Below are 21472 nucleotides of genomic sequence, written 5' to 3'. Positions count from 1 at the left end.
ACATAGGGAAGAAAATGACAGCAATAGAACAATACCCCATATGCAGAGTAGTATCTTGACATGCACGCTAACGCGTTGTCGCTATTGCCCTTATTCGGGCGTTCGCAACACAATACCTGCTTTCAAAACACCCCCTGAAAAATTCCGCAAACTTCTAAATAGACACAGTCAGACTTTCATCGACGGTAACCAGCGCACCAACATCACAGGAGATAAACGAACTGTGCTCTAACTGATGCATCTTAGTGCGCACCCATGCCAAATATCAGCTTTGCCAGCTTGCGTCTGGCCACTGCCTGCCATCTTGCAGACGACTCCCTGCACTGGTTCAAGGTCATGCAGATCACGCTGATCACTTCCCTTCTCAGATAATCTCGCAAGAGTCATGTTGCAGGGACCTGCGCGTGTTTTACACCGCATGGCTCAACTTTATCAGTCTCTACTTCAGATAATGTCAGATCAGCACTGGGCTCCCTTCATGGCCACTGCCGCCACTGTACCGTGTGGCGTTTAGTTACGCCATGGCGGCAGGGGCGCAGCCAGGAGAGTGCCCCAGGTGGGATGGCTCGGGCCTCCTTAGCCCAGGATTTTTCGTATTTTGGTATAGAAGGCTCTCAACAGCAAGGTAAAAATCGACGTAATGTTTACTTACCGAGCTCCGCCCTCCCCCTCCCTTAAGAAAATCCTAGGTACGCCCCTGCGTGGGGTCCACCATTTGAGCCATTGCAACTCACCCAAACTTCAGCCTGAGTCCAGTGTACTCTCGACGCTCCCTAATCACGGGGCCGCACCCGCCTGATCTGAGCTCAGAGCCTGCGTCAGTCTGAGTAACGCCACACGCTAATCAGAGGCGTGGCGAGGCGTCTGAAGCTGGGAGGAGTCGGGAGGGGGGGGGGCAGAAAAGATGCCTTACATGCTCCTTCCCCCACCCAGATCGCGGGGGGGGCACGAAAGCCAAGTTACGACCCGGAAGGCTTTAAGCAGAGCAAACAATGGTGTTGTCCTGATATGGGAGCGAAATAACCTCCGCCTGCGGCACGCCCTAAAATCTTTCGTGGGGCGTGGTCCTGATGCACGTGCAGGACTACTCCAGTGCATTCCACGTGTGTGATGACGTCACCACGCCCATGCCCACGCCGAATGGTGTTTACGTGCTAGCGCGTTAGCGCCTGTCGGGATTTGCTGGCCTTGCGAAGCGGTTTGTGGAGGGGTCTTTGTAAACCTCCTCTTGCTTTTTCAGCCATTGCCTGGCAATTGTCAAGCGAAGCTGGTCTGTTATCTTTCGTAAACTACGACGCCACATGATGTATCGCCTAGGGGTCTCTGGCATCAGCCGGATTCAAAAACAAGGAGCCCACGGCTTTTGAATAAAGCCTGCCTCCAATGGCATCTCGAAATTAAGAACGTGCTGGAGCATCGTGGCAAAATGCCTCTAGTTGGGTGCCGGAGGGGCTAATACGAACTCATGTTATCGTACCTCTGACTCCGCCGTCTCGGTCTCCGGAATGTTTTTTTGCTGTTAATGCCTTGCCCTTTAACCCCGGCCCGACACCCCACATCCGTGACCTTGCAAGCCCGATTCGCCGACGACCTGAAGCGTAGAGATGATCAGCTGGCTGGTGTCCGGCCCAGCGCTGATTGGTCGATCCCAAGTGAGGGGATTAGCAACAGCCAATGGACATCAAGACACACGTGTCAGATATTTGCAGGATGTGGGGGTGCTAGGCCGCGCGCGACCCACAGGCCCAGTCCGAGGCTGGTGGCTAACGTGCGAGGGCTAGGGCGTGAGCACTACACTGTGCCATCTGGCATCGGACACAGTCCACCACGTGATCTGGCATCAGGCGCATTCCACTGCGTGGTCTGGCATCAGATGCAATCCTCTGCGTGATCCTGCATCGGGTGCAGTTCACCGCGTGATCCTGCATAGGGGGCAGTCCACCGCGTTGTCGGGCACCAGATGCAGCCCACCGCGCGATCCGGCATCGGCAGCAGTCCACCGCATGATCCACCAGCAGAAGCACCCTCTCCTCCTTGTCCACGCCGTGGAATGCTCACTGGAGGACGAGCGGGTTCTGCTGACTTGTGAGCAACAGCGCTGGCGGCGGAGAAGCGTCGCGGTTCTCGCTCTCGGACGCCATCTGTGTGCCACCTCGCTTGGTCGTCTGCGCTGCTGCTACCGGTCTGAAGGCGCCGCCCAAAGTCTGAAGAGTCGTCTCTCTCGTCGCTGCTACCGGTCTGAAGGCGCCGCCCAAAGTCTGATCAGTCGTCTCTGTCGTCGCTGCTACCGGTCTGAAGGCGCCGCCCAAAGTCTGATGAGTTGTCTCTGTCGTCACTGCTCACGGCGTGGAAAGACGTTTCAGTCGCCGCTGCTGACGGCGTGGAAGGGGGTCTAAGTCGCGGTTTACTGCTTTCAGCTGGTCTTTAGTGAATACTTAGATGAAACATGGTCTGTACGGAAGCCTGCAATGAGGGGACCATTGCTAAAGTGGACGAGCAAGTAAGCAAGCAAAGCTAACTGTGCAGAAAAGCTCATCGTATAACGACGTTGGGTCAGCGTGTGGCTGAAAAGTGTGGCGGTCGCTCGTGCGGTCCGGCAGTTCCTGCCGCGTAGGTCCGTCCTGACTGGTCCTGATCGGTCCTGACTGGTGCTGGCTGGTGCTGATTGGTGCTGACTGGTCCTGACTGGTTCTGACTAGTCCTGACTGGTCCTGACTGGTTCTGACTAGTCCTGACTGGTCCTGACTGGTCCTGACTGGTCCTGACTGACCCTAACGGTCCTGACTTGTTCGGTCTGGTGACTGCTCCGTTCCGTCCTGTTCTGACATGGAAGGTGAGCGGGCCCAGCAGGCTGCCGGCCCGCAAGACACTCCGCTCGGGCCGGAGATGGGGCAGAACGGCCTCGGCAGCAGCGGCGGCTCGGCGGCAGCGGCGTCGCCCCCGACACTGCTCGACGGCCCGGCGGAACACGCAGCCACAGATCCGCACGACAAACCCGACGCCGTGAAGCAGGCGGCGCCGGAGACGTTCGACGACCTGCTGGAGCTGGCCGGCGGCGACGGCCTGTTCCAGGTGCTGCTGGTGCTTGCCACCTCTTTCGCGGCGTTCAGCGCGGCCATCAACACCTTCTCGCTGGTGTTCAAGATGGACGAGCCTGCGTACTGGTGCGTGCGCGACGACACCAACCGCACACTCTTGTGCCGGCCGGGCGCGCCGGACTGCGCTGCCCACCGCTGCCACGTACCCGTCGCCAACGGCACGCACGGCACGTGCGTCGAGTGGACGTACGACCGCAGCGTGTACGCGTCGACGGTGGTGACCGACTTCGATTTGGTGTGCGGCCGCACGGCGCTGCGCTCGTTCACTGTCAGCTTGGCCATGCTGTCCGGGCTGGCCGGAGCCTTCGTCTTTGGTCTGATGGGTGACCGGTACGGACGCGCGCGCGCCTGCGCCGTCTCCACGCTGCTGTTCGCGCTGGTGGCGCCGCTGGTGGCCGCCGCGACCGACCTGGCCACCTTCCTGGTCGCCACCAGCGTCTCGGGTTTCGCGCACGTCGGCATGTACATCTGCTTCTTCACACTCTGCATGGAGTCGATCGCTGAGCGGCGCCGTGCGATAGCCGGGATCTTCTGGGTGCTCCCCTGGGCGCTGGGCATCATGGCCACGGCGCTTGCCGGCTGGCTGCTGCGCCGCTGGTGGCAGTTGCAGCTGCTGATGGCGGCGGCGGCGCTGCCGATGCTTCCGGCCATCTGGCTGTTGCCCGAGTCGCCGCGCTGGCTGGCGGCACAGGGCCGCGGCGACGAGGCGCTGCGCGTGCTGCAGCGGGTGGCGCGTCTCAACGGGCGTCGGCTGCCGGCGGACGCGCCGGCGCGACTGGCGCGGCTGGCGCCGCCGCCGCCGCCGCCCGGCGCCGCCGCCTGCTGCCGTGAGGTGCGCCTCCTGCTCGGCTCGTCGCGCATGGCCACCCTGTCGCTGACCACCGCGTGGCTGTGGCTCGCCATGGCCGTCGTGTACTACGGCATCTCGTTCGACTCGGCGCAACTGGCGGCTGACGCCTACCTGGCCATGTGCCTGGCCGGGCTGGTGGAGTTACCGTCTGTATTCGCCGCGCCGCTCATCGACCGCTTCGGCCGGCGCCGCATCATGGCCGCCTGCTACTTGCTGACAGCGGCCGCCATGCTCCTGGTGCCGGCCGTCTCGGCTGGCTGGGCCGTCCTGCTGCTTGGTCTGCTCAGCAAGTGCACCATAGGCGCCGGCTTCGGCGTCATCTACGTCTACATCGAGGAGACAATGCCAACCGAGGTGCGCTCGGCGGCACTCGGCATGTCGACGATGGCCGAGGCGTTGGGCGGCGCGCTGAGTCCGCACGTGGCGTACGGCCTGGGCGCGCTGCACTGGCTGGTGCCCAGCGTCACGTTCGGAGTGCTGGCCGTGTCGGCCGGTGTGCTGGTGCTGCTCGTGATGCCAGAGACAGCGGGGCAGCCGCTGCCGACGACCGTGGCGGAGGTGCGGCTCCATTGCCGCCGTCCTGTCGCCACTGGGAAGGTGCCGCGAGGCGTTAGGTCGTGCCAAGGAGAAAAAGTGAGAAGGGAGCAGGAAGGTGGAGGAGGCATATGAATCGAGAAAGATCCCAGACGAGGCAAGACTAGCTGAAGGGCGTCCTGAGACGCAGGGAGACTCTCAGTCGAGTCATTTTTAAAGAAGACAGGGCCCACAGACGACAGACAATCGGAACAGGACCCAAGCACAGGACGTACCAAAAATAACTTCGAGAAATAGCGTGGGTTCTCCACGGGGCACACCCAGAGAAAATTATCGGAGTAAAGGTTCTGATGAATGAATGATGACACAATCTTGATCGAAAGCGCTACTTCAGTTTCTGGCATGATGTCGGCTCTGATAAATCAACTGACGAGTTCATCTCTGTCTGGGCGCCGAGACCGACTGATAACGGGAGCTGTCCACGGAGTTCACAGCATATGCATACATTTGGGGTCAGCGATTGTTGCGACTCGTTTACATGTAGTTAGTTTGTGTGTGTAGTTGTTTGTTCCCATGAAGAACTTTCATGTGTGTTGTTATGGAACTCTCATGCATTGCCGATACCGGGACTCTTATTGACTCAAACGGAACGCAAAGCTCATGCAGTTTTGTTTGTTTAGACGTATCTAAAAAAGGGAGATGACAGGATACCCCGTGGAATTTTCGCTCGTGTCATCGGCCCCATATCGGCATGGAGAACATCAGTTTGTAGCCTCGTTCATATCGCAAAGGCCTACCAGCGACATGAAGCTCAGGGAGAAACAGCTCTTCCACGACTTGGTGAGCTTGCGCGGTGAATTTAGTGTTGCTTTACTAACTAATCCCCGTCAAACATGGCGCTGCTGTAAAAGGAAGGCTCGACAGCGAGATGCTTTACGAACACTGACCTATGTAACGTTTCAACCGTGGTTTTGTGAGGTACCTGCCTGCTCCACGGCCCTTCTCTCTCCCCCGTACCTCCCCCGTTGGGCGCGCCTCTGTGTACTCCTCAGCAACGGTGCACGGAAAGCCGACGATTGGTAAGGCGGGGCCCACCTGGGTAGCCACGGCGAAGATCGGCTGCGGCGGAGCGGACGCGGACGGTATTCATAGCCGTCAGCAGACATGCGCATGTGTTAACTCACGCGCTGAGGCTCATAGCTTTAGACTGCGTACAAGGAATTTGGAGGCATCTGGGACTTATCTCAACCGCAAAAACAGTTTATGTCGCAACGTCCTTTAGCGGCATCTGCGCCGATGAAATGCCAGACTTAACCCAGACGTCGTGTTCATCGGCAATCAAAGTCAACGGCTTGCCAATGCAGGCTACAAACAGCATGACACCTTACCAGGCGCCACCGGGCCGCGGTGTAAATACTGGTCCCAGCTGGCGCATGACCCATGTGACCCGTCACTGTGGTCCGGTCAAGCTACTGGGTGACCCCGTCACTGGAGGTCAGTTAGGCTGCTGGATGTCCCAGCACCTGGAATAGGCTGTCACCAGGAAAAACACGACATGAATCTTTGCTCATATCTCCTGATAGCTGATTAGGTGAAGCTTCTGATGCTCCTGGTTGCTCCTCCATAGCTCCTGATGATTGATTAGATGAATCGGCCCGATATATCACGTTGTTGCCGTAAAAACAACATCCTGAATTAAACGCAAGGCCCTCCTCCCGTGGTCTCGGGAGATCTTGAGCCCAGGACTCACCTCCGGCCGGGTAAAGTCCGATGGTAACATCCTACTTACGTTTATTCACGATAAGGTATAACTAATAAACTGATGATATTGTCGTCAAATGGTGATGAACGAGTATGATGCGCTTCAGGCGTCAGCAACGAGGTCAACGTGATCACGATGGTTTGACTACGGGATCAGTGGGCATGGACTCACCACGGGATGGGCTCGATTCAAGAGCAAGGACGCAGATGAGAACACTGATCGACGAAAGACCCAGAAAGCATGGACGTGAAATCCCTATCGTGCTGTTTAATGCGTACAAGAAGATGAACCTCAAATGGAACTGAATGAATTGTGGTAAATCAGCTTTAATCAGTTAATAATAAGGATCAATTAGTTTTGTGAAGTATGTATATATACATATATATATATATATATATATATATATATATATATATATATATGTTATATGTTAATATGCATAATTTGTATAAACATTGCTGATTTTGTTGATCGAATTAGGACCTAAAATTGATCAACTCATTTGATTAATCAACATTAATTAAAGATAATTAAGCTGAGGTAATTCTAAGCCGGGTGTGGTGCTCGGAGCTGGCGGCGGCGTGCGATCACGTGACGTCGGCCACATGTTGCTTCCCTAAGCGTCACACCCGTAGCCCTCGAGCCCGCCGACAATGCGCGGAAACCTGGACCGGGCTGCGGCTATGACGTCATCATTTTCACCGCGCTCCCATTGTTCCCGGTTCCGCTGCGGAGGGTGACAAGCGCCGGGCGATGATCGGTGATATAAAACACGGGGACGGTGAAGCCCTTGTGTGCCGTGACAGTGCACGAGCTGGGACGACGGGGTTGTCCGTCCCTTCACGAGGCGTTACAGCGCAGATATGGATGACCGGGCGGTGTTGCCTGGTTGCTCACCGCAGCCTGCTCCCCAGGGCGAAGCCTGGGCGGGATGATTGTCTGGCTTCGATTTGCGTCATCCAGTTTCAGGGCGCCAGTCCAAACCACAAACCTTGCCCTGCTGCTTACTGTAGCGGCGGGGTCCCTGCGGGCTTAAAAGGAGACCGGTCTGTAAGCCGTTTCTTTCCATGCAACGCGGTAAGGTGCATATGATTTGTGTCCGACGTTGGCTGGAGGGGGTGGCTGCCGCGTCTGCTCCTTCCCCTCTTTACCGAATCTGCCGCCACGCTACATGGCTGAGCTGCGGCCGCGGCTAACAAAACGTCGAACCAAATTTTGAGGACATCTCTAACGCTCCTAAGCCCCTCTAACGCTCCTAAGTCTTAGAGTTGCGACCACATGTGCCACACCGCTGAAGAAGGACGCGAAGGCCGCGCTGCTGGCGAGCCTCAGCCAGGCCACGCGGTCGCGCCGACTGGCGCCGAACTGGGAGTCGTGTGAACACCGCCGTGGCGCGCGACCGCGGCTGCGAACTGGGCCCCGTCCCGGCCAGCCGGCGACGCGACACCGATACAGGGTCCGCCGATGGCCGGCTGTCACGCGGGAAGAGGGAAAGAGAAGGAGAGAGAGAGAGGGCGGGAGGAAGGAGAGAGAGGGGAGGAGGAAGAGGGAGAGAGAGGGAAAGAAAAGCAGAGAGAGAGTGGGAGTGAGGAGAGGAGGAGTGGAGTGAGGAGAGCAGGAAGAGGGACAGAGAGCGCGGGAGGGAGAGCGAGGGGGAGAGAGAGGAGGAGGGGAGAGAGAGGGAGGAGGAAGAGGGAGAGAGAGGGAGAGAAAAGTAGAGAGAGAGAGGGGAGAGAGGAGGAAGAGGATAGAGAGCGGGGGAAGGGAGAAAGAAGGAGAGTTGACTCTGCTGCCTTCTGTACACACACCGCGTCCATACATTCCCGACCCACATCACCTAACCGCACCCCGTAAGTCGAATGGCTGGACTCGCTCCTGCCACCGCGCCCAAAGACCGCACCGTAGACGACCCGTGCGAGCCGAGCTGTTCTGGCCAGCGGGTAGCGACGCGGGCAGAGGCGTACTCAGGTGCATCGAGTGCGGCGGTACGGAGTGGGCTCCGCCTTGGGGTCAACCAAGGACCACCAATTCCACGAATGCAGGTGCGTCACCCGACCAGGGGTGATACCAGATTGTTAGCAGGCTAAAAAAAACTTCGGGCTAGTCGACAGGCAACCATAAATACCATAACCAAATTGAAAACTTAACATGACTACCGAAAATATGCCGGAACATTCGACCCGAGCGAGGCGGGGTCGTTTCGTGCCCTCTGGTGCCGCACCGGAGTGCGCCGCTGCGTCCGGCGGCGGGCTCGGTCACAGTGACAAGTTGTTGCCGTTCCACCGGTCATCAGCTGACGCGCCACTGCTCGTGCCGCGGCCCGGGCGCCGCGCCACCGCTCGTCGCGAACGTTACATGCGCCGGCGGCGTCTGAGACGACACCGCCGAGTTTGGGAAGGCAAGCTCGCTGGGGCTCAGCGCGTGCTCTACTCAGAGGCGCGGGATGGACAGGAGATCACGCGTTTATGACTTTCTTTATGTTTAGCTATCATGCTCGTGTTTATTATTTTGGGTGCCATGTTTGCGACCTCCCAGCATTAAGCGAAGCCTTCATCTGTCGCTCATGTTTATCGTTCATGATCTATCACTGCCGGCGCGTTCATGATCTATCATGAACGATATATAACGATACAGCCATATATATATATATATATATATATATATATATATATATATATATATATATATATATATGACTTTCTGAGCGGAGAGAGTGTCGGGGATGCACATTTGTCCCGATGCGAAGAATGGACCGCGAGCTGCGGTGCTTCTCTTAGAGACTACGGTGTAGGAGAAAGACTAGCCAATGGAGAACACACCCCGACACGTGAACCGATGGAGGCGTGGGTTCCGAATCTCACTGCCGGCGCGTTGCTCTGGTTCGTGCCCCAGTGGCGTTATAAGTCACTCATAGAATAGCTCTTAGCTCATAGTCCCTATAATAGTATGAGCTGTTGCGATGATAATAGCTCGTGTATAGCCGATGTATAGCCCATATCAATAACTTATGCAATAGGTGATCATCATCACTTGCATGCACTGCCAGACACACCTCAATTGCACCACCAGACGCCTCCGCGGCGTGTGGGCCGTCGTGTCGCCACCGGTGCATAATGGCTAGTGAGCAACGATCCAAGCTTCTGGGCCTTCACGCTCGGTCTGGAGCTGGGAACGCGAACTTCGGCGCATCCGGTGAGGGTGGAAATGACGATTTTTAAAGGAGTTTTCGCAGCAGGTCAAGGAAAATCGACCAGCCGGCCTTTGTCTTGCGTTGGAAAGAGGCAAATGCGAGTGCTTGATTCCTCAATGTCGCAATGACTTCGTCACCGTACCCTGTGTGCTCGTACCCTGTATGCGGCGAGACACGGACAACCTCGGTGACCAATGGCGATTCATGGTGGAGAGAAGGGGACGACTGATGACGCCTCGTGCGGCCGCGTCTGTGTCGATGGGCCGAATGTGACGGTTGGCTTCTTTGTCGATGGGGCCCGAATGTGACGGTTCGTCTCTGTGGCCGATGGGCCGAATGTGACGGTTGGCTTCTTTGTCGATGGGCCGAATGTGACGGTTGGCTTCTTTGTCGATGGGCCGAATGTGACGGTTGGCTTCTTTGTCGATGGGCCGAATGTGACGGTTCGTCTCTGTGCCGATGGGCCGAATGTGACGGTTGGCTTCTGTGGCGATGGGCCGAATGTGACGGTTGGCTTCTGTGGCGATGGGCCGAATGTGACAGTTGGCTTCTGTGTCGATGGGCCGAATGTGACGGTTGGCTTTCTGTGGCGATGGGCCGAATGTGACGGTTCGCCTCTGTGTCTGTTACAGGCAACGTGCCAGCTGCACCATCAGAACACACCGCCCATTATCTGGGTGGACCGGCGGTGGACGCTGCCGTCAGACGCCAAGGTCAGTGTGGGTCAAGGGTCAAGGTCGTGTGACCCCATCACCCCTCGTTGCGTCCCGGCTCCCAGCCTCGCCGACTGCGTTTTGCGGTCTGCAGAGGGGCAGGGGGTGCGGCGGCCCTGCGGAGCGTTGGTGTGCGTGGTAGCAGCACGTGGAGCCGAGCCTCCAAGGGTGTTTTGGTGGCGGAGGTCAGTGCGCGATGGAGCCAGTGGTGTCCGCTTTGCATACGTCGGGGAGCCTGAACCCACTGCCAGTGCTAACTTGGGTCCTCTCAGTGCTCTTCTGCTCCCCCCCCCCCCCACACACACCAATGCATACGAGTAAAACAGGATACGGGGCCAAGAAAATGCAGCAAGCGTCTGAACTACTGGTACACAAGATCCTAAATACGTCGCCTTCTCTGTCATCACCATGATATGCATATCATCATGATCACGATGTCACTGTCATACCGACTTTAAAGAAGAAGTCATTTCTCAGTATACATTCTTTAGAACTAAGGAATTATTTCACTTTTTAGTTTTGATATTGTCATTAGGAACGCAGTTCAAAGTGGCCGAAATATGGAGAGAAATCAGGATTTAGGTGTAGGTTTAGCCAACTTCATCGACTCAGACCATTTTCCCATCCTACTATAGAAAGTAACTCCTTAAATGAAGCAATTGTCCCCTCAAGGTTCTTTTTTATTATTGCACAGTCTTTGGCGTTATTTTCGTATTTTTCACCGGGCTTTTAGTCTACATGTGATGGTAGCATAGCTCGGCTGGCGTTGATATTGTGTCACATCTGAATGATCATATGGCATCGTTTGAAACTGCACGGGTGTAGTAACGTCACCACGCTTTCATTTCGTGTGTTGGTGAGATCGTTCTCTAACTAGGCTCGTTCTCAGTGCCGTTCTAGCTAGGGCTTTGCCTTATTTGATGTAAGTGGCCTAATAAACTGGCGAAAGACATGAGTAGCAAGACGAGCATGCGCAAGCATTGGTAAAGTGAATACCTAAAGTTGTTTTTGAGACAGAGGTCACGTTGCGATATCAGAGAGAGAGTAGAGAGAAGAGAGAGAGAGAGAGAGAGAGAGAGAAGAGAGAGAGAGAGAGAGAGAGAGAGAGAGAGAGAGAGAGAGAGAGAGAGAGGAGAGAGAGAGAGAGAGAGAGAGAGAGATATATATATATATATATACGTTTTTTTGACAGTTGTCTTCTGTGGCACACATGTGACATATGTGACACATATGCATATATATATATATATATATATATATATATATATATATATATATATATATATATATGATATTCAGGTATGCATAGGGGCACATTGTGGTATTCAGCAATTTTGCCATGTCAAAAGATTTTAATCAGTGTGATCCAAAATTAAGATGACCGGTGGAGTTCGACAATTTAGCAAGCAACACCAGCTCATTAATATCATTTATCGCGAATGTTGGGGTAAAGAACGTGATGTTTTTTGAAGACATGCCTCAGTTTTGAAATGAACATTTCACGCTCGTATGGGATCAGAATCGGAATATACGATCCAAGTGATGTACGACATTTTGTGGGCGACAAAATGACCGTGGTAGTCGACGCGCCCGAAAAATCCTAGAATCAATCAACCACGATGCAAGTGGCAAAATTGTACACATGCGGTACCCATCATTAATGAATTATAAACTACAGCTGCACGGAAGAGAATGCAACTGTCGGATGACAAGAGGCGACATTTAATTCGAACCAAGCGAGTTGTTGAGCCAGCTCCAGTTCCTGACGCTTACCTGAAGCTAACCGAATGTCAAACTGCATGGCCGAACCTATGGCTTTGCTCGCTCCCGGCACAGACGCTAGATGCTCTGGGGAAAGGGGGGGGGGGGGCAGGCGTCGTTGCTACCTGGCTACTTGCCATGCGATGTTGTGGGCGAACCTTTTGCATAAATGGAGGCGGTTGGCGCTTTGCCGTCCCCCCCCCCCCTCGAGTTATGTGAAGGACTGCGCGCAGAATGAGGTCAGCTCCAGTTCCTGACGTCACTGAGCCCAGGTCTCCCTCTGCCATGGGTGGAGTGGCTACATGGGCCCCATGGTATAGCGTGCGTGCATCTTTTCCCGGAGCACACATTTCTATGCGCTCGATCTTTCCCGTTGGCGAATGGTCTTCTATGCCAATTCTCTGACCCGTTCCCTGATGCTGATGCTGATCTGCTGATGCCGATTCTCTGATGCTATTCTGATCACTACGCTGAACCGGGAGCAGTGACAACAGCGACAGAACCCGACCACTGTGCTGAGCCCTGCTCTGACATGACTTGACGTCATCGGCTGTAACGCCGCCGTCCGTGACGCAGGCGGACTTGGCAGCTGGCCGGCCTATTCTGAGGCACGATGAGCCTCTCGGCAAGCATGACTTCCTTGCTCTGCCTACGTAATGCTCGCTGTTCTTATGTAACCGGCGGCAGTCGGCCGGCGCCTTCGGAGGCCCGTCGTCAGTAGCAGCCGCAGTGCACGAAATGCTTGCAAGTCTATGACCTTGCAACAGCTCGCGGCCACATATGGCGCCTGCAAGGACACCGACCCAGTAGTGAGGTGAAGTCGGTGGAGCCGGTGAAGCCGGTGCAGTCCTAATGGCCCGTATCGGTTCACGACACAATCAATCGTGGTATATTGACATTCCAGGGGACTGGATGATGAATCTTCTCGCCGGCTCTTGTGTGGCAACCACTTTTATGGCGAAATGTGGTACATATTATGTCCAGAAAGTCATCTGCATGCACATATAAATCAGCTTGCCTTTGTGGCCCGTGAAGATATCGGCATGCCTTCGGGTGTTGTTTGTTGTTGTATTGCGTGTTGCGTTTCAAGCGTGTGTTGCGTGCGGTGTGTTGTGCTCTCGGTCTGCGAGAGTTGGCATGCTGTTGGATCTTGAAAATTTACTTGCGCTTGTACTTTCATTTTCCCCCATAGGTAAAAGTCCATGGGTAAAGTTTCACCTCTGGATTTTTTTACCTATGGAAATCGTTTTACTATAGATAAAAGTCCGTCAATACGTGCCCTTAATACGTAGATTTCGTTTTCTTCGGAGACCACAGCGCTTGACGCCAATCTTGCGATCTACAGAGCAGCGTTCTTAACTGCCTCCCCTCCCCTCCAACTCCCATCCCCCACCCCGCCGCCCACTCCCCTTGTTTGAAACGTCACGAGTCGCGAATCACGAGTCGCGAATCACGAGCCAGAGCTGCCCGAGACGCGTCCGGTCGCTGTGGCTGGGTCAGCGGATCTCTGACGCGTGGCGAGCCTCTGTAGCCGACGTAGGGTCGCTGTAGACAACCTAGGACCACTGTAGCCCAGGGCCACTATAGCCCACCTGGGACCACCGTAGCCTGGGGCCACTGTAGCCGACCTAGGCCCACCTTTCGCCACCGCGGTTTATTTTCGTTCTTGTCCCGGGGTACATTATTGCAAATGGGTCTGCAGCTGCTCATCAGTAGTGTTTGTGAATTTGCGCGGCGTATATAGGCACTGCGCGCCCTCGGCCGTGCTGAGGAGATACGGTGACACTGACGAGACGCAGACACACACAGAAGACACTGACGAGACACAGACACACACAGAAGACACACTGACGCAACACAGCCCTGCTTCTGAAGCCGCGCAAGGCCCGACCTTGCGACCGGTCATTCGTTTTTGTTTTCCCGTCAGCCACCCCCGCATACTGGCCGTGCGCTTCAGATGCAGGCGAGTTCTATTTGATGGGGCCCGACTGTACCGTGCCGCAGGACTTCATGGTATGGTCCGCAGGCTTAGGTGTATGTCGCTTACAGCGCTTCCAAATTCATGCAGTGAGGTGTGAAGGATGCACACATGAATTATCACTACCGGACTCCCGGCTGCCCGGCGGACTCCCGGCTGCACGCGCGGTTCGGTGCATGTTAATCCGTTGGCCTTTTGCCCCTCCGCTGGACGTGGCCATGACACTGGACGTTTATATAGCTGTCGTAATTACATGATGCAGCGATCTGGAAGCGGACGGGGTAGCCTGATGAAAAGCGAAACATCACGCGCGTCTGATGAGTCCTGACGTTGACTTGGAATAAGAGCGCGAATGCAAAGAGTTTGGGCAACCCAGCAACCGAATGTCGTGAACGTACCAAAACAGCACAAAGCAAAAGGCACACAGCGAGCAGCACATAGCGACCAACACATGGCAAACAGCACATAGTAAACAGCCATTGGCAAGGACGCATGCGGGATCCACAGAGCGGACCTGTGGCCCGGCAGCAGATCCTGCGGATTGGCGAAACCGCATCTAAGGATGTCGTTGAGGAGTCTCGGATGTGAGAAAGTTATACACATATAAATAGTTCCACAGAGGAATGAAACGTGGTATGTAGCAGATAATCTGACTCCTCTGGCATTCACAGAGTGGGCGTGACATATCATTAGGCCAATTCGCAAATCATGCAACACATTCGCAAATGTTGAGCATGTTAAACGTTCGGAGATCATGCGAAATATTTGCAAATGTAAAGGATGTTAAACATTCGCTAATGTAAAGCATGTTAAACATTCACAAATTACGCAAAACATTCGCAAATATTAAGCACGTGCATATTCGCAAATCAGGCAAACAACGCGCGTTGCTCTCTGTTGCAGATCGGTCGGCTGGTGGCGCGCGCGAAGGCGCAGGATGAGGAGGGCGACCCGATCACCTTCGGTATCATGCCGGATGAGTTCTCGGACGGCTCCCACCTCTTCACCATCAACAACGTCACCGGCGTCGTCTACCTGACGGCCGACCTCACCGGCAAGGTGAGTCCGCACGCGCCTGTGTGCGTGGGTGGGGTCAGTGACCTACTGGTCAGCCGAGGGTGGGGTCAGTGACCTGCAGGTCACTGGCTGCATTTCGGAAACGGCTGAACAGTTATTGTGATATTCTGGCAACTGCATGTGTAGGCAAACTGCGTGTCTGCTAGGTCTTACAGATGCGGACTGGTTGCTTTTCAAAGATTGGTGCGACCGAAAATCGTTTCTGAGTCACATATGTGAAAAGTTAAATCCCCTATACGTCCCCGGTTGATTTGACATCCTTTTACTTGCTAGTAGTCATAGTAGTTTTAGTAGTTTTTTTAGTTCATAACTCTCTTCATACTGTAACGATTGCAAAGAAATGGTCTGAGGCACGAGGTGGCCTCGGTGGTCCGCTCGGGGACAAGCATCATACGTTGCTACTGTTATTCTGGTAGCGAATTTAGTACATAGCGCTATAGCGGGAGACAAAGCACGGAAATGTCAATATTCCAGCATTTTGGGATTTGCTTTAGGCGGAAAAGTTCTATTAAATCGAAATGTTTTAGTCATTTGATGGAACACGAACTTAGAAGACTTCTTTGGTAGGTCTCGACCAGTTAAGACCGATTTATCTGTACACTACCATCACGCACACAGATCCCAATTGGGTTATTTGTTCCATGTGAATGAAGTCATGGAATAACGCAGCAGTTTCACATTCGTGCCATACGATGTACACCGCGGTGTATGTTGTACACTGCCGGCTGGTTCACCTGCAGTGTATGGCAGCAAACAGCACAGCAAACCAGCAAACAGCGCCAGTAAATAGCACAGGAAAAAACACAGCAAACAGCACTCTGCCGGCTGATCGGCCCGCGGCGTGGGGCAGCCATGCGTCGATTATTCATAGTTGCAGCTCTACGGCGTATTGCCTTCTCGCGCTTGGCGCCTGTCCTTCCATGGGGCGAAATAGTTTTACGTCTCCACCCCATTAGTTTTCCCACTATCATTCGCCCTGGGAAAATCGGCTCCATGTCCCTCACTGAATCGCCCGGCGTCCCGTCATGCGGTAGAATGACGAGTCTTGTGGTATGAGGTATGAGATATGAGATAGAAGGAATGACCGCGTTCTTCATCATCCGCTGGTCTGTTATGCTCTCCGAAGCCATCGCCAAGTTTATATGTTTGGCTCTGATATGGGTGGATAAGATCTAAGCAAGTGGTGAACACGTTTTCGACCACGGAGGAAACCTGATTCAAAGGGAAACCTACGTAAGTTGTTTAGTGCATTAGTGAGGAACATTATTTGCATAGATAAGACAGTAGTATAAGCCTTATTCCTCGGAAGAAGCAGGAGAATAGAGATATAGTTTGGTTGATATTTCGGCAACATGTCTTTATCGAAACAAAAGCAGAGGTGGAAGGCTATTCTTCTGCTTTTGTTTCGATAAAGTCATGTTGCCGAAATATCAACCAAACTATATTTGCATTCTCCTGGTTTTCCGAGGAATAAGGCTAATACTACTGTCTTATCAAAAGGAAACCTAGTAGCCTAGTAGCCAAAAGGAAACCTGATAGCACTCGTTCGACCCAGAATCTAGAATACGCTCCCTCCAAACTGACTTCATCACACCGCTCACTGGAACTGATTATAACCGGCAATATGTTCAGTGTATTTGCCATCAACAGAGGACCTCGACGATGTAGTACTGGATTCATAGCAGGCATAGCAGAGGCACGCGACATCTGCTACCATTTCAGTGATTTGTTATTAGCCAAGTGGCCTGTGAGCACGCAGGGCAGCAAAGCTACCGATCAACACCATCAGCACCACTCACCTACAGAAGGTCACGCAGGGTCGCGGAAGTCGCGGCTGAGTGGTTGGTACACACACCCCGAATCAACATCAGCATGCGCTGTGTGCGGAATAGAAAGACGTGGGTTCAACTCCCGCGGCAGACAACTTTCACTTGCTGCACGGTATGTGGACTGCTGCTCAGTTCGGCTCACCTGGCCTCCACGATGGGTGGATGTTGCTTCGCGTGGCTGCCTGCTGTCTTGGTCAGGACATTAAGATGTTGCGCGATTCGATAAACCACCCAGCAATCAAAAGATCGAAGGTAAGTTTTTCTAGCAGTTAAATTCGGTGCGTCTGATGCCCCCGCACTGCGGGCATGAACGGCAGCGTCGCGTCACTACGACGAAGAGGCTGGCGGGCTGATGACTGACTTCGCTCCCCTCCCCTTCCCCCGGCAGGAGAATGAGCAGTTTTACCTGCGAGTGACGGCCGACGACGGCCACATACCGGTGGTGGCGGTCGTCTGGGTGGTCATCACCGAGCCCACCGGCAACCTCAGCGAATTCGAGCAGCCGCCGACGTCCCACACGCAGCCTAAGCTGCCGCCCAACCTGGTCGACAAGGCGGGCGCGGCCGCGGCGCTGCCCGGCCGGCCACGCGCGTAAGTCACTGGGGCCGCGCGCGCTCCGCGGGAATCAGACCTACACCCCAGACGACCTGGGAGGTCTGCTCGCAGTGGTGCGCTGTTGTCGGAGTCCCGCGCGCGAACCGCCACCCGTTGGCCACAGACCCGGCTCCTGGCGCTGAAGATGCAGAACGCCCTGCGGACGTGCAGGACGTGTGGACCGCGTGTTGTCTGCCCCATGTCACCCGGGCGCCTCTCGCCGGACGACGCGCCTGAGCGGCGCCACGTTGCTGTCCGATCCGGCGATCTCTGACCTCTGTGACTCCGGGTCCGGAACGTCTGACCTCTGTGACCCTGACGACGGGACGCGCCCGATGACCTTGACCGACCTTCCGCCAGGCCCATCGCCCTGGGCGTGCCGTCCCGGCCGAACCGGCCCAGCGGCGCCGCCAACGAGCGGTCGTCACCGACCGGTGAGGGCCAGCGTGGCTGGGGCGCCGGGCTCGAATCCGGCCGGCTGCTGAACTTTCGTCGGGCTGCCATCCTTGTCTCTTTGTGGACACGTAGCATTACCACTATGGTGACAACTTAATGAATTGGCTTAACATGGGCATATCACCCCATTTGGAAAGTGCCAACGCTTCCGGTGGTGTGCTTGTTTTTGTCAAGTCTTGAAAGGCTTGAAGTGGCTTACCGGTGGACAGGAAATCTCGGCAGAGAGATGACGCATCGCACAGGGCAGCTGTTACCACTACCGCCACGCTTAACTGTAGCGTTATCTACGCAAGGTCTGCAAGGCAGCGTCGAAACTGTAAGGTCTGCGACATTTGACACGATCTTCCACTTATTTCAGAACCAACACGGCCACAGAACGCGACTGGTGCACCCTTGGAGAAGACCCCGGAAAGCGGTGGTCCGATGGATCCGACCCCGATTGTGGTGCCGATCGTGCTGTGCGTGGTGCTGGTGCTGGCCGTCGGCTGCGCCATCTGGTTCTACCGAAAATGGTCGAGCGCACGGAAGAAGACGCGCAAGGAAGAGAACGTAAGTGACTCTTCAAAGTGTGCCGGCCGAGACGCCGGCTAACGTTGTGAATTTCGGGGTTACACCCGAATATTAGAACTAGCAAGGCGCAGACATGCGTATGTTAGAACCGCCGAGCGTCCCCATACATTCTGCAAGATATTTTGGTAGATGAAATTTGAAATGCGGCTTACAAGCACAACACATGTGAGATATAATCAAAGTACCTTCAACAAGCATGGTGTGGGAGGTAGTGAATCATAAATAATTAATGTTGTCGTGCTTGGGTATCATAAAAAATGCCAAGGTAATGTCGTGACTTAATTGAACTCGAGGCATTTTGATTGCCTCATTTGTCGCCCCCATTTGGATGCGCTCACACACATTTGTATCACCTCATTTGCATCGCGTGTTGATCTTGGTGAGCATCTCACGTGTCTTGCGCTGCCTACCCCGCCAGCGCCTGACGAGGGTGCCGTCGTTGCAGTACGCCATCGAGTTCCAGCGACGCTCTGGCTTCGGATCGGAGACCTCAGATAAAATGAACGACGAACAGAGCTCCACCTGGAGACGCTTCGACCCCAAGGGGATCGACGCCACCAAATTGGTGAGCTATCACAGCGCAACGTCAACCACCGACCAACCAGTCAACCAGCCAACCAGCCAACAACCAACAACCACCTAGACGGGGCGACGAGCAGGCGGTGGAAGAATGAGGACGAAGGCTCTGGTTGGCGATAATCTAGATACCTTGCCTTGGTTGGGTTAAGACATTTGCTTGCTGCTACATGTAGTGCGAATGGCCTCTTACTCCACATTGGGTTTGAGTTGAATTTCCTTCATGGTTTCGTCTGCAGAATGTTCTGAGGGGTGATTCGGAGCTGACTAGTGTTCGCATTGATTCAGAATAAGGATCAAGATTCAGATTCAAAATCAGAATAAGAATCAACCCACAATTCTCGTTAATTTTGGATAAATCATGCGTCGATTTGAATTCGCTCGAAATGACTCGACGCTGATGATCTGTCTCATTTGTCCGTAACCTTGGGCAGTCAGCCGTCCTTCACCCGTCATGACCTCTCACACAAAATTCCTCGCCTTCTCCAAGCCTCCTCCAATACCACCTCCACCATAACCTTCACCACCTCCTCGCAACCTCTCCACCTCCCACCATCACCTCCACCACCTCCCCTCCCCCGCAACACCTTTCCGCCTCCTCCTCCATTATCCCCACCACCTCCCCCGTAGCACCTCTCTGCCTGCTCCACTACCTCACTGCAGCATCTCTCGGCCTCCTCCGCCATCACCTCCACCACCTCCCCTGCAGTACCTCTCCGCCTCCTCCCATCACCTCCACCACCTCTCCCACAGTACCTCCTCGCCCCCTCCACCTGACGTCCACCTCTGCCGCCGCAGAGCCTGGGCCAGACGAACCTGTCCTTCAGCGGCGAGTCGGGCCCCGACCGCAAGTGGGAGTTCCCGCGTCACCATCTGCGCATCCCACCAGCTGGGCGAGGGCTGCTTCGGCCAGGTCTGGAAGGTGGAGGCGCTCGATATGTCGGGTGAGTGCCATCTTGACGTGTCCGCCGACTGCGCGCATCCGCGTATTCCGCGTGTTCCTGCGATCTGATCCGCGTATTCCGCGTGTTCCTGTGATTCGATCAGTGTATTCCGTGTGGTTTTGTGTTTCGTTCCGTGTGTTCCGTGTTCCTGTGATCTGATCCGCGTATTTCGTGTATTCTTGTGATCTGATCCATGCATTTCGTGTATTTCTGTGATCTGATCTGGGTATCCCGTGTATTCCTGTGACCCGATCCGTGTGTTTGTGCTCCCGTGATTCGATCCTTGTGTTCCGTGTGCTCCTGTGATCCGATCCGTGTATTCGTGTATTTTTGTTTGGATCCATTTTTACACATTAGGCGATGGGACAACGTGCAACATTAGCCAATTTACCGTGACAAAGCCATGCTCGTATGCTTTGAGCATGACATACGTCAGCATGTTGCTTCAAACGTTCCTCGGTAATCCACTACCGTGTTCCCGTGTAGCGAATGCCGGGGACACCTCCATAGCGTTTCCGTGCCTGTAACCTGCGTCGCGCTTTACCACTTCGCCGTTCCGTAAGCGCTGTGGGCACGTCTGAAGCGCAGCACTGATGGCTGTTAGTGTCCAGTGATGCAGTCAGGTATGCGTCTCTAGCGGGTGCGGGCCCCAGCGCGAGCGCTGGCTCCAGTACGGTCATTGGTCCCAGCACGGGTCCTTAAGCGGTCGCTGGTCCCAGCGTTTATTTTGCTCTACTCCTCTTCGGGCCTCTGACGCCCGCAAAACGGGATCATCCGCCTTTCCTAGCCCATCCCCAAACTGCAGACGCTGCAATGACCGTTGAATAACTTCAGACAATCCCCAAACTACAGACACTGTCGTGACCGTTGAATGGCTTCAGACAATCCCCAAACTACAGACGCTGTGGTGACCGTTGAATAACTTCAGACAATCCCCAAACTACAGACGCTGTGGTGACCGTTGAATGGCTTCAGACAATCCCCAAACTACAGACGCTGTGGTGACCGTTGAGTGGCTTCAGACAATCCCCAAACTACAGACGCTGTGGTGACTGTTGAATGGCTTCAGACAATCCCCAAACTACAGACACTGTGGTGACTGTTGAATGGCTTTAGATAATCCCCAAACTACAGACGCTGTGGTGACCGTTGAATGGCTTCAGAAATTTCAGCGCATGTTCGCCGCGTTCCACTAATCCCGCTCGGCGCCGCAGGCGTGGAGGGCGTCAGCACAGTGGCTGTGAAGACGCTGAAGGAAGCGGCCGGCGAGAAGGAGAAGAAGGATCTGCTGCTGGAGATGGACGTGATGAAGCTGCTCGACCCTCACCCTAACGTTGTCACCATGCTCGGCTGCTGCACTGAGAAAGGTCAGGCGGCATGTTTACGGTCAAAGCCGTAGTTCAACACGCGCACCACTGAAGCCTCCATGTAAACACTGCGCTTCCATTCGTTACTATTGCGCCTGGGTTGTGCAAAATCCAGCATATGCAGAGCATCACACTCGGAGTGTCAGGTCTGTTATGTTCACGAGGAGTGGGAA

General features: G+C 54.7%; 2 protein-coding genes across 2 annotated transcripts; both read left to right on the top strand.

Annotated features, from left to right (window-relative positions):
• The first annotated feature begins 2446 nt into the window (after nt 1–2446).
• On the top strand, nt 2447–6014 carry LOC119106743 (solute carrier family 22 member 9-like). Its single transcript, XM_037230170.1, has 5 exons — nt 2447–2500; nt 3073–3672; nt 3931–4094; nt 4236–4506; nt 5952–6014. The coding sequence occupies exons 1-5, from the start codon at nt 2447–2449 to the stop codon at nt 6012–6014; spliced, it is 1152 nt and encodes a 383-aa protein (XP_037086065.1).
• Nucleotides 6015–9558: 3544 nt separating this feature from the next.
• On the top strand, nt 9559–19765 carry LOC119106584 (tyrosine kinase receptor Cad96Ca-like). Its single transcript, XM_037230158.1, has 8 exons — nt 9559–9594; nt 10067–10147; nt 14790–14945; nt 17181–17383; nt 17747–17820; nt 18201–18391; nt 18858–18977; nt 19742–19765. The coding sequence occupies exons 1-8, from the start codon at nt 9559–9561 to the stop codon at nt 19763–19765; spliced, it is 885 nt and encodes a 294-aa protein (XP_037086053.1).
• Nucleotides 19766–21472: the final 1707 nt, after the last annotated feature.

The sequence above is a fragment of the Pollicipes pollicipes genome, unplaced genomic scaffold (assembly GCF_011947565.3).
Source record: "Pollicipes pollicipes isolate AB1234 unplaced genomic scaffold, Ppol_2.1 Scaffold_1600;HRSCAF=1878_pilon_pilon_pilon, whole genome shotgun sequence".
NCBI classification, from domain to species: Eukaryota; Metazoa; Arthropoda; class Thecostraca; order Pollicipedomorpha; family Pollicipedidae; genus Pollicipes; species Pollicipes pollicipes.
This window is presented reverse-complemented; position numbering and strand designations above follow the sequence as displayed.